A 15,997-nucleotide genomic window follows, 5' to 3' on the forward strand; every position below is an offset into this window, starting at 1 on the left:
CCGTCTTTTCTCCTTTCTTGCCCTTCAACGCGTGCAGTTATCGGTGCGTCGCGTCCTTGGGGTGCGTGGCGTTATCGGGGCCGACGCGGTTTTTGTGCGGCGTTATCGGGGCCGGCACGGGTCTTCGCCTTCAGCGACGCGTTATCGGGCGTGCTTGAGCGGTATCGTTTAACGTGTCCCTCCTGTTGGGCACGGGTCTGAGGGTGAGTACACCGACGACCGAGGGACGGGGGCCGCGTTATCGGGGCGGCTCTGCTTGCCGGCACTCGGAAGCCTTGGACCGCAAGGGAGAAATCCACTTGAGCGGCACAAAGAAGATTCGGGACTGAGCCTTACACCTATCCTATGCTACCGACTGACTACTTGAAGATTGCTAAGCCACAGTTCCATGCCTAACCCTACTTCGATGACGCATGCCCTGATTGATGATGCTGGATCTCTGAGACGGGGTCCTCCAGACCGCGTCTCAGGGGTTCCTAGGACGGGGCCGTCCCAGACCTGAGACGGGGTCATTCAAGCAGGGTGTCACTAAAGTGAGGCCGTCCTAGAGCCTTGAATGATGGCTCCGACTCAGACTTGGCGTCTGGGACGTCTTTCACCCCTTTCCGCAGAAGATTCCGTACCGATAGCGTTCCTTCACTCTGGGCAACGGTCCTCAGGCGCGCCTTGCTCGTCACTTCTCGTCTCGCGGTCCACTTCACCACACTACATCGGACTCTTTCATGAGCTCCGATGGTTTCAAAGCAAGAAGACATCTTCTCGCAGCAAAGTGCCCGAGTGGCAGGCACTTTGTCAAAGTTGGAACGCCTTTGTTGAAAACTTCAACAAGAAACCGAGTGCTTACCGTGATCGGATTAAGCAAGCGCGTGATCGCTTCGAGACGTACTCGAAGCGTGGAAAGTTGGAGCAACTTCATGTTGCTGCGGAGGAGGCAAATCTGCCGTGCGCTGTGCTCGAGGGCTTTCAGTGCGCGAAGTGCTTCCCAGGCGCGGTCCGCTTGAGCGACCGCGACCTGAACGGGTACACGCCATTCCGTGTGCCCGAGAGTCTCAAAGAGCTCCGTGCTAAAATCATAGCAAGTGAGGGTTCGGGCGCTAGCGATGATCGCAGCGCTCGTACTACTTCCGCTGCGCCAGCGCGTACGGCTCCTCGTACGCCCTCACCATTTCCGGAACGTCCTCCAGCAAGACGTTCCGCGGCTCCCATGTATCTTGATGGGGAGGAAAACCTCTCCAACGAATACGAAAACGAGCCCCTTGAGGGTTCGTTTTCGGGATACTATGGTCAACAATCCGCTCAACAATCCAGCGGGTTGAGCCGCGGGCGTCACGGATCGGCGGCGGCGGGGGTGGCAACACGCCCCGGGTATGATCAGCCCCGGGCTGATCAGTATGCGCCTCTCCACGACCGGGTGACCACCGTGGAGCGTCTACAGGGCGCTGAGTTCGCCGCCCTGAAGCAGAAGCTGGCGAACCAGAAGGCTTAAGTCGCGGCGGTCTCGCAGACCGCCTTAAATATCGAGGTCGAGCTGGGGACCCAGATGAAGGTTGCTCCAGCGCGTCCGCGCGCTGGAGGAGAGGCTGCTCGTCGCCGAGGCCAAGGCTTCCGCTTCTGCCTCGGCTCCTGCCGAGGCTTCGGGTCAGCCGAACTAGATGGCTCGTGCTGCAGGTATGGCTTCAGCCGTCCGACGTAAAAGGTCGGATGGAGGCGCATGCTAGACGGTATGTCTAGCGTGTAGCGTTGCCGTGCCGTTCCAACACAGTGAACGGCCCGATGAAGCGCGGAGCAAGCTTGCTTGCTCCGAAATCCGAAACTGTATGTTTAGGCAGGTTTTGCGTAGCTAACAAAACCAATGAACTGACTTTGAATTCATTTGTGTTGCCTCTGCCCACATTGTCTGCGTTCAGCTTCTGTTGGTCAACAAAAGCTGCTATTGCATCTTGGACAAACCGAATTACGGCTTGTCTTTTGGTGATGAAGTTGATTGCATCCGAGCTGAAGTCATTCAGCTCGCTCTCCGCTAGAGGCCTGACCTCTGCGTGGTTCTTCGCGATGTCTGCGCCCTGCGCAGACCCGTGGACTTTGTCCTTGTTAGGGGAGTCTGCGCAGGGCGCAGACTCATGTGGTTTGTTCATTGTTGCAGCGGACACTGTGCAAGTGTCAGCGGTTTTCTGCGACTGCTGTAGTGCAGTCGTAAATCCTCCCCACTTAAAATGGGAGCCATCACTCCGAGTAAACTCGGTAGACGTGGATGCCGCATGGCATTCACGTAGAACGGTGTATGCCCGGTCGAAGCACGCACTGAGTTATTGATTGCAAACTCTGCCATCGATAAGCACTCGCTCCAGTATTGGAACGAGTGAGCGTAGCTCTTCAAGATGTCGACGAGCACGCGATTCACGTGCTCGGTTTGGCTGTCCGTCTGCGGATGATCCGCAGTCGACATTGAAAGCTGGCTTCCAAGAAGTGTAAACACTTCTTGCGACAGGTGCGCTGTGAAGCGCGGGTCTCTGTCTGACACGGTGTCGGTCGGCATGCCATGGTGTTTGAACACCATGTCGCCGAACAGACGGGCCGTCTGCTTCGCGGCCACCTCTGCCGGCACCGCAGCAAGATGTACCATCTTGCTGAAGCGGTCGACGAAGACCACAACACCGGTATTCCCTCCGCTGTCCGGGGGAAGACCAAAGATGAAGTCCAAAGACATGGACTTCCAGCACTCCGACGGAGTCGGTAGTGATTGTAACGGAGCCTGCGCGAATGGCGCAGGCTTTACGCGTTGACATACCTCGCAAGCACGGATGTACTTGCGCACCCACTTATACTGGTGGTGCCAGTCGAAGTCGCGCGTGAGAAGGACGTATGTCTTCTCACGTCCGAGATGTCCCGCAGTCGGGACATCATGATATTCGTACATGATCCTGAGTCGCAGGTCATGGTCATTCGGCACGACAGCGCGGTCCGCGTTGTCATCGACCGCATTGTGAAGCAGTAATCCTTCTTGTACTCGAAAGCGGTGTGCACGCGCTCGAAGGTGCTTGGGACTTGTCAGAAGGTGTTGTGCCATAGGCCAGCAAGAGCTTCGCGTCCGCGTCGTGCGCGTACGCGGCCTTCACATCGTCCAACAGAGACGATGTGGGTTTGCTCGATCGCATGACGTCAATGGCATTGACGTCAGCAGCTTCTGCGTAGTCCGGCCGACGTGATAACGCGTCGGCCACTACATTCAATCTTCCGGGTTTGTATTCGACCCGGAACTTATACTCCGCAAAGAATGAGAGCCATCTCGCCATTCTTTGTGATATGTGTGGCGACTTCACTGCGGTGTGCAGTGAAGCATGGTCGGTGTAGACCACAAATGGTCTACTTCCAAGCAAATACACTCGGAACTTTGCGAGTGCATACTTCATGGCAAGGCGTTCCTTGTCGTGCACCGGATAGTTGCGCTCAGCTGGCTTCAGCTGACGCGATTGGTAGTAGACGACACGATCACGGGCCTCGTGATCGTGCTGCATCAACGCGCATCCGATCGCGAAATCGGATGCGTCACACACTACGTGAAATGGGCGATCTTGGTCAGCTACTGCCAAGATCGGCGCCTCAGTAAAGCCCCGCTTGACTGCATCGAATGCCTTTTGGCAATCGGGTGTCCACTTCCACACAGCTTCCTTCTTAAGAAGTTGTGACAGCGGGTGGATCTTGCCCGCGTAATCCTCCACGTGCTTGCCCAAGTACGTGGCCAAGCCAAGGAACTGCCTCAGTTCCTTGACACTTGAAGCCGTTGGCCATTCATTAATCACTCTGACCTTTTCCGGGTCAGGGCGAACGCCATTCTTCCCTACGAGACAGCCGAGGACGGGTATCTCGCTCGCCCCGAAGATACACTTCTTCACGTTTGCGTAGAGCTTACGCTTTCGCATAAGCTCAAGTAGCTTCCGGAGATGCACCCTGTGCATCTCTACGTCGGTCTTCCCGTCCACAGCCTGGCTGTGGATGAATACATCATCGAAGTAGCACGGCGCGAAGTCGCGCACCGAGCGCAACAAGTGCGTCACGCACCTGTTGAAGGTCGCAGGGGCGTTCTTAAGCCCCTGTGGCATTACTAGCCATTCCCAGAGCATGCCGCTTGGCGTGCTCACTGCCGTGAGAGGGATGTCGCTCTCACGCATTAGGATTTGATAGAATCCATCTCGCAAGTCGAGAGCACTGTAAACGGTGCTCCCGGCCATCGAATCGATGATAACATCTTTTCGCGGTATCGGCGTCTGCGCCGGTACCGTCGCATCGTTCAGCTTGTTGTAAGCATGAACGATACGCCATCCGCCCTGTGGCTTTTTGACACAGAACGTCGGAGCACTGTGCGGGGACTTTGATTCCCGCACTTGTCCTGCTTTGCGACGACTTTCAAAGAAGTCGTCGATTGCTTTTACTTGCTCTCGCGGCAGTGACCACTGCCGCGTAACACAGTACTTCGTGCCCGACACGAGATCAATCTCGTGCTGAATGCCCTTATCCTGCGGAAGTTCCGCAGGAATTTCTTCCTGGAGTTCGTCTTTGTACTCCCTCAATAATTCGTAATAGGGACTCGTCTTCAGCGAGTCCCAACCTTGTTCCTCGAAGCGCTCTCGCTTCGTCTTCGCACTGAGAGTATCTTCACTCTCAGGGGTACTTCCCATGAAGAGCTGCCTCAGCTCTTCGCTCTCGCCCTCCGTTCTTTCGCTGTTCGAAAGAACGCAGACTTGCTCGATGTGTCCATTCTGCAAGTCGCGCGTGAAGCGCTTCCAGCTCATGGCTGGAAGCGAAGTCAACTCCGACGCCGTCGTCGGAGGATTAGCGAGTTCCAAGTCACGATACTGGAATCCAGTATCGGTGCGCGTCAAGACGCTTAGCGTCTCGACATCCGGCGTCACCGCCTCAGTCTGCCCAGCAGACTGTTCTTGTTGCATCTCGGTCCCGGACCGAGACTTGCGCAGCGTTCTCCGCTTGCGCCGTCTTCTTGTTGTGCGGAGCCGGGCTCCGCACAGTTGTTCTTCTGGTCCAGGCCCGGCCCTGGACAGTTGTTCGCCGGCGGACCCTGTCTGCGGGCGCGCGATATCAAGCCCGGCTTGACCGCATGTTCCTTCGTGTGCACGGAGATGTGTTCCTTCGCCGGCAGACCCTGTCTGCGGGCGCGCGATATCAAGCCCGGCTTAATCGCATGGCGCTTCGTCGTGCAGCCGGGCTGCACGACAGCATGCAAATTGCGTCAGTGCGGTACGTTTGCAACCGTCCGCACTGTTTGCAGCGTCAACTCCCGGAGTTGACACGCCTTCGTCACCTCGACGCCATTCATTGGCGGAGGCCCTCATGACCGAGGGTGCGTCGGCTCCCGGAGCCGACGCGTCGTTGTCGACCTGACCTTGTCGGGTCAGCGACTGTCCCTTACACGCTTCAATGTGTGTATTGGTCCCCGGAACCAGTACGTCTTTTTCTCCTGACGTCGGCAGCCTTGTCGGCGTTGGCCTCACTTGTGCGCGTCCTCGCGCACTTCTTGGGCACTCCGGGACAGCAGCATTAAGCGCTGTCTCGACTGGTGAGCCGCGCGCACCTGCTGGTGCGTGCGTTGCGGTAACAGGGCCATCGCTCTCTGTTCCGCTGTCGCGGCCGAAGCGCACGAGCGTGCGCTTCTTCCAGTCTATCACCGGATCATGCCGCGCAAGCCACGGCATGCCCATTACCACGTCGAACTTATCGTCCAGGTCCAGGACGATAAAGCGTTCGACAAACACTCGTTGTTTGTACGAGCAGCGCACGTTCACGACGCGCTTCTCGGTCTTTACGATGGCACCTGTTGCCAGTCGTACCTCCAGAAGACTTCGAGGTACATTTACCTCCTCGAAGTCAAGATTCGGCAGGCTCCGTAGTCGAACAACGTTGTTCGACGCGCCTGAATCTACCAATGCTCGAAGAGAGTCACTTGCTCTCTTCGAGTAAACCTTCAAGATGACTAGGTTTGGCCTGTCATCTTGCTTCTTGCAGCGAGAGCTAGTAGCACTGGGGGCTGCAGTCCTCAGTGTCGCGTGCCCGATGTCGGCACGCGTGACTGCATTACCAGTAGGGCGCCCCGCGCCTACTGGATGTTCGCGTTTTTTGTTGGTCCGTGGCGATGCTAGGCATCGCCGCGACAACCACCCCCAGGGGGCATGGGAGCCGTGCACTCCCGTGCAAAGTGACCGATCCTTCCGCAACGGAAGCATCGCACGTTACCTCTGTGGCGACGCGGGCTCCAAAATCAGTGAATAGCCTCGCGGCTAGACCTCGATCTCAGACCACTCAACTCAGAATCTGAGATTAGATCTCAGATCCCAAGCTGGGTGAGGCGTGTGTTCCTCACTCTTGCAATCCCTTGACTTGGTTCTTCCTAAGGCTACGCTGTGGGCCCAGACTTGCGTCGGCCACACCGGCTGCCTCCGAACTCGAGAGTTCCCAGATGCCCCCAGACGAAGCTTGCTCCTTGCTTGGAAGGCCCTTGTACGCACGTGCTGAGTCCGCTGTGCCCCGTTTTCTAGAATATAAACACGTCCACTCCACACACACTTAGTCCACTTCTCTTCTCAGGCCCTTGGACTCTGGGCCTTAACAGCCTCCTCCTTGCTCAGCGACTCCGGCTTCGAGTCGCTTCCAGTCACGACACTTCCTCCGGCGGCTCAGACTGAGAGCCGCACAACGGTCTTCACTCGCCCCTCAGACCAGAGTGGCCCCGAGAGTTGGCTCGGTCTGAGCCTGCCTTGATCCAGGGTTCTCGCTCTGCACCCTGGGACTTCCGCGCACCACGCCTTGATGTAGGCGACACAGCGAAGCTGGGAACCACTATCCCAGACTATTCGCGCCACACGGATACCACTAGCAACCCCAAAAACCACTATCCCAGGTGTTGCTCTGCCAAAACCTCAGAGCGGAGCACCTTCCGCCCGAAAATATGAAGCACCGCCAGGAAACCAGCCAACCAGTACGAAAAACCAGCAAAACCACTGTCCCGCGTGTGGAAATACAACAACGAAGGCAAACCGGGCCGAAACACGAAAAGGCTTGGTTGTTGAACTTGAATTTATTTGGAGTTAGCTGAGCTTGACCGTAGAACACTCGTAGCGACTCCACTTGACCTTGCGCGCGCCGCCGGGGCCAGGGACTTGGTCCCTATGTAGCAACACGCCCGTCGGCGCAAGACGAACTCCGCAGCTTGCGGTCTTCGGGGCAAAACAAACTCTGATTATTATCATGCACATGCACATACAAAGGGCCTATCAAGTAAGGGTGCAAACATCTCCTGGGTACACCTTGAACAAGGGTGAGACACCCACTAAGCTACTGGCTGGGCGGCGCCCGTGAATGCGCGTCGGCCCTTCCATTGGCCTGTCTGTGTCAGTCATCACTTGATTACACTGATTACACCTGGGTGCAAATCAGTGATATCCTGATTACGCCAGGATCTTGTGGCCGGGATTGGGCGGACTTGGTCTGTCATCACCTGATTACACTGATTACTCTGGGTACAAATCAGTGTGTAATCAGGATGACGCCAAGATTCTGCGGCTCCCGTCGGCCCAAATCCATAGGCGACTGGTCAGGCCGAATCTTACGTGCCCGACACCAGGGGCCGAAAAGCCACAACGAGGCGACCCTTCAGAGCGACCTTCCTAGCGGCAACCGCCAACTCCAAGGAGCAACTACCGCAGCTCCCAGACCGGCAATGTAGCCATCGCTGTGTACCCACTTCATAGGCGAGACCACGAAGTCGCACTTCAGGCCCTGCAGGCACGCCGTAGGCTTTTAGTCACGTCCTAGGCTTGGAGCGTCAGCTGTCTTTCACCAGTTGCCACTTATCCTCACGAACATCGTGCATCCAGACACCAACTTGCGCCCACAATCACCGTGTCTCAGCTTTGGCACAAGTTGAGGGACTGCCGGGCTGAAAACCTGAGCTGGGGGCAAAAATACGATGTTGATTCCATACCCCGGCTGTCCAACCGATTTGACATGTCTCAATTCTGGCTCGAATTCTGGGACTCTGAGGCCGGGAATCTGAGCTGGGGGCAAAAATACGATGTTGATTCCATACCCCGGCTGTCCAACCAATTTGACGAGTCTCAGTTTTGGTTCAACTTCTGGTACTCTGAGTCTGAGAATCTGAGCTGGGGGCAAAATTACGATGTTGATTCCATATCTCAGCTGTGGCACCCCAAAGCCGAGATGAAATCAGACGCCGCACGCCACGCCCTCTTCCCAGACCCCTGACTGCACATCTCAGGGTCTGGTCCACAGGCAAACCTCAGACCGAACTCCAAATCACAAAGTCTCAGACTTTTGCCACCACTCTCAGGTCTCAGAACTCCGGGCATTCCAAACTGTGAGGTCACCAAGCTGAGACCTGGGGTCTGAGACTTAAGCAACCATGGGACTTCAAATCACAAACCCAGAAGGCCAGGGCTCAGCTCTTCGCCCAGAGTCCGATTCAAGGCCTGGAACCTCAGATCTGTGGTCTCTAGAGCGATTCTCAGACCTCAGACTCCAGACCGTATTCAAATCTCAGACCTGGGGATTCTGGGGTCGCCGCAACTCGACGTTCGCAGAGCTCAGTTTCCAGATGTAGCCAGCACAACTTGAAGTATGTACAAAACCCAGACTTGGATCAAGAAATATCCACGTTTCAAGTGACATGTGGCCGGTACGTGGTAGGGTTTGGGCTTCTGACTGATGGGTCTTGGACAAGAATTGGCTCGGACCTCGTCACACCTCCCTGTTGCTGGTAACCAGCAGTTGTTGCGTTCGAGAGGTCCATTAGTTCTGGACCTCCCGTCCTCGCTACCGGGCGCGTTTGCGGCCTCGGTGCGTTTACATGGAGTTTAGCCTGCCGCAGGCTAAACTCTTCTTGCATGGCAAGGGTGATTGCCGCTTCGAGAGTACTCGGGTACTCTCGGAAGAGATAGGTCTTCACGGGTCCATCTCTAAGTCCTTTCATGAACGTGATGACCTTAGTCGCCTCGTCAATTGGATCGGTCACGATATTTGAAACCAAATATCGTGCGCGCTGCGCGTAAGCGTGGACGTCATGCTTACCCTGCAGAAGGTCGAGGAACTCCGCCCTCGACCGGAACTCGTTTTGCGGGGGCTCAAACGCTTGTATGAGCTCCTCTTTGAACACTTCGTACGTGCTGAAGCACGTAGGATCGGAGAGTCGGCGTCCATACGCCCAACTCCTTGCGCGTCCGCCAAGGCAGGACATGGCGAACGCGACCTTCGACAGCGGGTCGACGATGCCTCGAGCCGCTATGGCTGTGTCGAGCTCGACAAGCCATCGGAGGAGAGGCTCGCCCTTTCTTCCCACGTAATTGCTTACGCTCAATTTCAATGATTGAGCACGCGGTGTCGTCCCTGACGACACCGTCACCGAGGAAGCAGCATCGCGCTGCTCCTTCATGATGAATCCTAGAGCAACACCATGTTGCTCTGTCGGCGATAGCGTACGCAGCATCGTAGCTATCGCCGCTTCTCCAATGACTGTTGACAGTCGTTGGAGGGCTTCCCACTCTGGGTCAGACAGGTGGGGGCAGTCAGCGCGTGCAACATGCGTTGCAGGCGTATTGGAGCTCTCCATGGGCACCTCCGTGCTCATGTGGTTCACGGCTCCGCGTTCGTACTCCTCGTACGAACGTCAAGCAGTCGGTCGTTGGACGGACTACAAAGTGCTTCCACGTGTAGTGGGTCTAACTTGACTCACTACTTTTGCTTACACGTTGCTCAACGTGTATGAGGAAGCGTAAGTACTTAGTAATTATTCAGGTTAATTATATTTGAATACACAAATATAATTTAAATCAGATAAGACTCCAAGTGACTTAGAATAGGTAAAATGAGAACTGTATTGTTTGTAAATTGATCTTCCTTCTAAAACTGCTAAAACTGTTTATCATCTATGTAAGGGTTTGAAAGCGACAAACGCATCACGACCAGCGAGGTACGTTACCTCACGTCGCCACCGGATCACCCGTGTTTGGCTGAGATTAGCGCAGGAACCCCGCCGTTGGTTCACGTGAAGAATGGGGCAGATCTTGTGCTATGCAGAACCGTATCCAGCCAACCGTATCTGGAAACATTCCTCACACGGACACTGAAATCCACGGCGAGGGTGCACTATGTGCATCCTCATCCAGCCTTGTGCCGCATGGTCTGTCTCTGGGTGGGTCGGCGTCGATGGACACAACCTCGAAAGTACTACAAGCGCTGTATCCTCTCCACCTCACGGTGACGAGGAACCGACAAGGTCAAACAGCGGAGTATACAATGGAGCACACTCAGCAGAAGAGCTGGAAGTGGAATTGAGAAACTAGAGTGGAAGCGGATCAGACGGATTGTATGCATTGGTTCGTGGGGCGAGCAACTCCTCCGCCTTAAAATTCACGCAATTTCTCTGTATGATGTGACAAAGAACCGCGAGGGGTGCCCGCATGCATCGTGTATCGCGGAGGGCAATTTTACATTGTACCACGTATTTTGGACGTGCCCCGCCGCTGTAACCCTTCGGAGGACATTTGTCCAGCGCTGGAGGACATTGGGGTTACCTATTACGACGGTTGAGGAAGATATGTTCTCGTTGCAGTTATGGGTCATCCCACCAGGGATTTGGAGCTCGGCGGAGCAGATCTTCCCTTTCTTGTCCTTGGCAGACAACGATCGGCTCACCGAAGCCATCGCACTAATGGTGGAAGGCTTTTGGCGGATTGGAGCTGTCCTTTATTTTCAAGGCGTATGGCGGTGGCGCGTGGCTCATTTTGACGACCTCAACAATGTGACGGAGTCTCACCATATAGCAAATCTTGCCGCCAGGATATGGACCGCATATGATACAGTCTAGCTGCATCTACGGGCCAGTTCTAATGCAGTTGCAAGGACCAGAGCGTCCAAGATAGTACGACAAGTACTGATGACGCCAAACGCATTGGTGCACGTACCCGAAATTTCCGGGAAGCACAGGTATCTACTGTTTTTTTACGGTGGATCTAGGGGAAACCCGGGGCCTGGAGGCAGTGGTGCGGTCGTTGTGAAAATTGGGGCATCCGTGGCGGAACATCATGTTTGTTGGCTAGCCAGCATGTTATATGCTGCGCCATCCACTACGAATAGCTTTGCGGAAAATATGGGCCTACTCACAGGACTCAAAGCCTGCGCGCGGCATCAGTGGGAACCTCTTCACGTGATCGGCGACAGTGCCATGATCACTCGGCAGCAGAACACGCGAAAAGCTCCACTGGCTAAGCACCTGCGCTCAATATATTGGCAAAGTCGGCGACTTGCAGACAAAGTTCGAGTTCTCAGCTGGAGTCACCATTTGAGGGAGTACAACAGAACTGCAGACACATTAGCGAATATGGAGATGGACACCAGACGGAGTCATCAGCTGGCATCGGAACAAGTAGATCATCGTTGGTTCATTGCGATTTCACACGCAGCTAACGACGTAGGCCATTGGCTGGCAAGAAATTTGGATGAGAACTCTTCGGGGTTCGCGGATAGTACGGAGTAAGGCATCGGAGGGCTCTAGTCTGGTGCCACTAGAAGCACAACTAGAGATATGCAAGATGGGCAAGAGACGTCTGCACTAACAAGGACATAGGTAGTCGTTAGGCAGGCTCTAAGTGACAACAATGTACCCCGCTGAAAAATGAAAATATTGAAAGTCTGTCAGCGAGATAACCCCAGAAGAGGTTTAACCAAACCCCGGGAAGTGTAAATAATCGTGTTTTGTGGGATACGATCCTCAGTTGTAAGTCCTCAGGCTGCCACTTTCGATGATTTTAGTGCGTCGAATTCTCGAATTCTCGACATCTCGTCATCAACCCAACCGCTCGAACCTTAGTTGCGCAATGTTTAAACTCGCAGCCAGCAAGTTCGCGAATAATTGCTGTTGCTGCCGTCGACGAAGAGGGTGGACCTTGAATGATGTTATCCCTGAAATCCGCCGTTGATAAGGGGGAACACATCCTTGACTCTCTCGAAAAAGCTTTTGCGCAGGGCTGCGTCTCTGCAATCCCCGAAACTCCATGAAACCAGTAGAAACATCAGTTTGCCGCGCACTTTCAATGGCTGTCCATTACTTCGTCCAGTCCAAACATCATCCCGTCACATCCCACTGCTGCTGCTTTTGTGCATACGCAAATGCCAACGAATGCCAACGCTGTACACGATTTGCCTGTGCCCGACAGGCCAGCAATCTAGGTTCGGATGGAGAACTGATACATCTCCTTCCACTCCAACAACAATTGCGGTCGGCACAATAGCGTCAGTGGTTTGCCATTGCGATCCATTCCCAACGCAAAGGTGCATGCTCAAGGCAATTCAAACGTCCGGGTCTCGGCACTAATCGGAAGATGATGACGAGCCTCCGTTCGTGTCCAGTTCAGTTGCATCTGCTCCGATCAGAGCACAGCCTCGCACATTCGAGTTGGTGTCGGTACTACTACAATGAGCGCGTGATCCTACTACAGCGAATTCGTTTCGGTTCTTGAAAACGCGAATTTCGTCATTTAAACGTTGTGGTGTCAGCCCACGACAGTTCTCTTCGCGAGTGGCCAGTTAAGGCGATATACTTCGGAGAGTGCATGATCACGTTGTCCGACTTGATCAGGTGTTTGAGATACCGCGTGCTACGAATGTCCCGGGAACTTGTCAAACTAAAAATTACGTCACGACGACATCAATTTTGACAATGATGAAATGGGGGAGTTAAAGGCTCATGACGGTGAATTCCTGCCTGTCACGAAGGAGAAGCTTCCGGCCAAGTCGAAAGCTGCCACGATCAGTGTCGTCACTACCGCAGCTTGGACCACGAAGCCGATTCACCGGCTCGATGCATATGTCTTGGGCCTCATCTTTGGATTCGCGTCCATACCGGAGCAGCGATCGGTAGTGTGCTGGTGTCGAACGAGAAGCACCTAATTCTCATGTATTTTTTCTGAGTGAAATGTCACGAACTGCTTCACTGTCCATACTCTAGCCCCACGTACTGCACAAGGTTACGAAAATGGATGCTGGCCAACGGCTTTAACAGTTGAAACTTCATTTTGATGCACGGAGGGAAATTAGACCCTAGGCAACCAAAGCAAAGCACATCAAAACTAAACTAAACAGAGTTCTTCGAACTGCGCTACCCTGGGGACCTACGGGCCCGAGTTCGCTAATAGAGCATAAGCGCTCAATATACCGTTTTTTCTGAACCATTGCAACACAGTTCTGCTTTAGCTCCTACTACTATACTACTTCTATTATGGTACTGCAATCTTTAATTACGTTATACAAACTGCCTGGCTTTACTGTATCCGGAAAGCAAGGCAATTTGCCCAACAACTAAACTACCTATTTCCTGTTATTAAGGGGAAAATGAGAGCAGTGCTACAGCAAGAATCTACCTATTGTTGCATGTTGTTCCGTCCGCAAATTACAAGGTTGCTGCGCTTTGGCAGGGAGACCAGTTTTTCTACTTGATTTTTTTCCTTGGAGGGTAAGATCCGTGTGGGGGTCAGAGAACCTCTATTTGTGTTAGTAGTAGTTAACTATAGAGTCCTGAATTTTTCTGTAGGCTGAGCCTATTGCGTTGCCGGTAGCCATCATGGGTTAGAATCTCGATTGCAACGTTGACGTAAATGTTTCTTGAGCCTTGAAGGCTGTCGTGGTGCTCATGATTGGGGCTTGACGCCCAATTTTCTTGGTGGTGCTTGGACAGTAGAAGTCGGTCACCATTGTTTCGTTGTGGTCAATTCGATCCTTGTACTCCTCTTCCCAACAGCCCGTCGAAGTCGACACGCTTTCACGAAGCAGCATGACCTGGTTGGGGCACTCGGGGAGGAAACGCGAACCCATTGATCAAGTGTCCGGGGGGTAGTAAATACGTACCTTTAACACGGCTAGTGCGGCTGCTATGAGCTAGCACACGCTGCGCGGGGACAGGGGGCAGGGGGCCCGGAGACCGGAACCGATGACCCAAGTCGGAAATTACACGGTCTAGAACGAGTCTTGCCTGGTCCTGCCATCTTCAGATCGCCGAAATTGACAAACGAGGCTCTTTTGTCGATTTTGGAGAAGACGTCGCAAACGCAGAACTAGTCGCACGGCAGCTTAGAGCGAAGCTGGGAACATACACAAACCGGAGACTGAATCTCAACGGAGCTCGCTCGCTCCACGCAATTCACTTCCGTCCAACCACGTCGCTCAAGCGGTCGCCACGACGAGGCTTGCTGAGATGACGAAGTCCTTGGATTCCATAACATGCTCGCGCGCGGGGTTCACCAGGTCCCACGCGCTTAGGTAGGTGACATTCGGGGGAAACGAAAGGGCTACCGAGTCTCTCGTGTGCTGGCGGGTCTTGTTCATCTTGAACGCGAAGGGTCCGCCTTGTCCAACGCGCCTTAGTCTTGAAATTGGTGCCGCGGCAGGCAGTAAAGTGTCTGGTGGACATGGCCTGGTACGTCGCCGCTCGTGCCAGACACCTCGATCTCCTCCTCCCCCATTCTCAGCCCCACGCAGGGGGGACTTCGTCCGAGAAGGGGGATCCTCCGAAGAGGCGCCGGAGAAGATCTTGGATCCAAGTGCGCCAAAGGCCGTAAATTGCGAAGTGGAGATCCGTGTGGTTAGCCTCAGACAAACTATTACCTGACGTATCCGCAAAAAATGTTCATGAATAGCCCTCTGTGGTGCCGCGGTGCCACAAGGTGAACTCTTGTGATGTCGTGAACCTGTCGTGTTATCAAAACTAGAGGCAATGCTTTGGTCTGGGAGACTTCCATAGTGCAGGTTGTGGGGTAGTTGGGGGCAAGTCCTTCGGTGTCAATCCAGTTGCCTATCCATGGTTGAAGTGGCACCTTCCGTCCCGTAATAAGTTTGGTATCTTTCCCAAGCTCTCCCACCGCCGCAAGTCATCCGCATGTTCATTGACACGCTACCGCAGCTCTCTGCACTACTTAAATCCGGACACAGTACATCCACCAATCCGATCGCTCTCTCACCCTATTATCCACCAATCCCCAGCCCGCGTTAGAAACGTCGCCCTCTTCCACATTCCAAACCGCGAGCAGCTCCGATAAGCCGAAGCGGATCACACCCCAAGCTTCCCGGCTGCAGATCCCCAGCCCCGGGCCTCTCTCCACCCTCCCAGAGCTGATACCATGGCCGACAAGGTGTTCTGGGCGCTTTCGTGCGCGCTGCTGTCGCTGAGCGGCTTCGTGTTCCTCGCTCTCGTGGGGCTCCTCGTGCACGTGCAGCCGCAGTTCATGAAGCTCAGCAAGAGCGTGGAGAGCCCCGCGCCCATCTTCGAGTCCGCGTGTCTCTACGCCACGCTCTTCCTCGTGTCCTCGGCCGTGTACTACAAGGAGACGCGCAGGGGCGACAAGGAGCGCTTCGACCTGGGCCGCTCCACGCCCGACGAGCGCCAGAGTCTGCTGGACAAGTACGTAGCGAGCGGCACTGGGTGTTTGCTTGTTGGTAGAGTGGGTGGGTGGGGGACTCACGTGTGGTTGTTGCTGCTGCTGTGTCAGGCCCATGGTGAGCTACAGCTGAGCAAGGCGACGGCTGTCGGTGGTGACCTCATTTTTTCCTGAAGTTTTTTTCCTTCATTTTCCTTTTCTCTTCTGGACGCACACACTAGCGTCCAAGTGGTGGGTAACGTGAATGCAATGACTATAGTTTTGTACGCCGGTGGGTGGCACGTTTTCACTGTCAAGCGACTGGTGATTGGGAGTTGTTGTGCGTTGTTGTGTTCGACGAGGAAATGAGCTGCGTGGACGGCAAGCCGCACTATTAGCGCTGCGATGAGAAGCAACCGGTGGAGTCACGGTTTGCGAGAACGACGACGCGATGCTGGATAGTGGGGTGACATAATTAGTCGAATTCCAACAACGCGGTATATACGGGGTAAGTACGTACTAATAGCAAGGATACTAAGGCTCGTGTTGATGGTCTGCAACGTTGT

The 15,997-nt window shown here is 54.5% G+C and overlaps 1 protein-coding gene across 1 annotated transcript; it reads left to right on the forward strand.

Annotated features, from left to right (window-relative positions):
* Positions 1-15,194: 15,194 nt before the first annotated feature.
* On the forward strand, positions 15,195-15,585 carry IUM83_08820 (uncharacterized protein; the record flags this gene model as incomplete). Its single annotated transcript, XM_067933216.1, has 2 exons — positions 15,195-15,475; positions 15,564-15,585. 2 exons carry the CDS (start codon positions 15,195-15,197, stop codon positions 15,583-15,585), a joined length of 303 nt encoding a protein of 100 aa, XP_067794141.1.
* Between the last annotated feature and the right edge of the window lie 412 nt (positions 15,586-15,997).

This window comes from Phytophthora cinnamomi (assembly GCF_018691715.1).
Source record: "Phytophthora cinnamomi strain GKB4 chromosome Unknown Contig26, whole genome shotgun sequence".
NCBI classification, from domain to species: Eukaryota; Oomycota; class Peronosporomycetes; order Peronosporales; family Peronosporaceae; genus Phytophthora; species Phytophthora cinnamomi.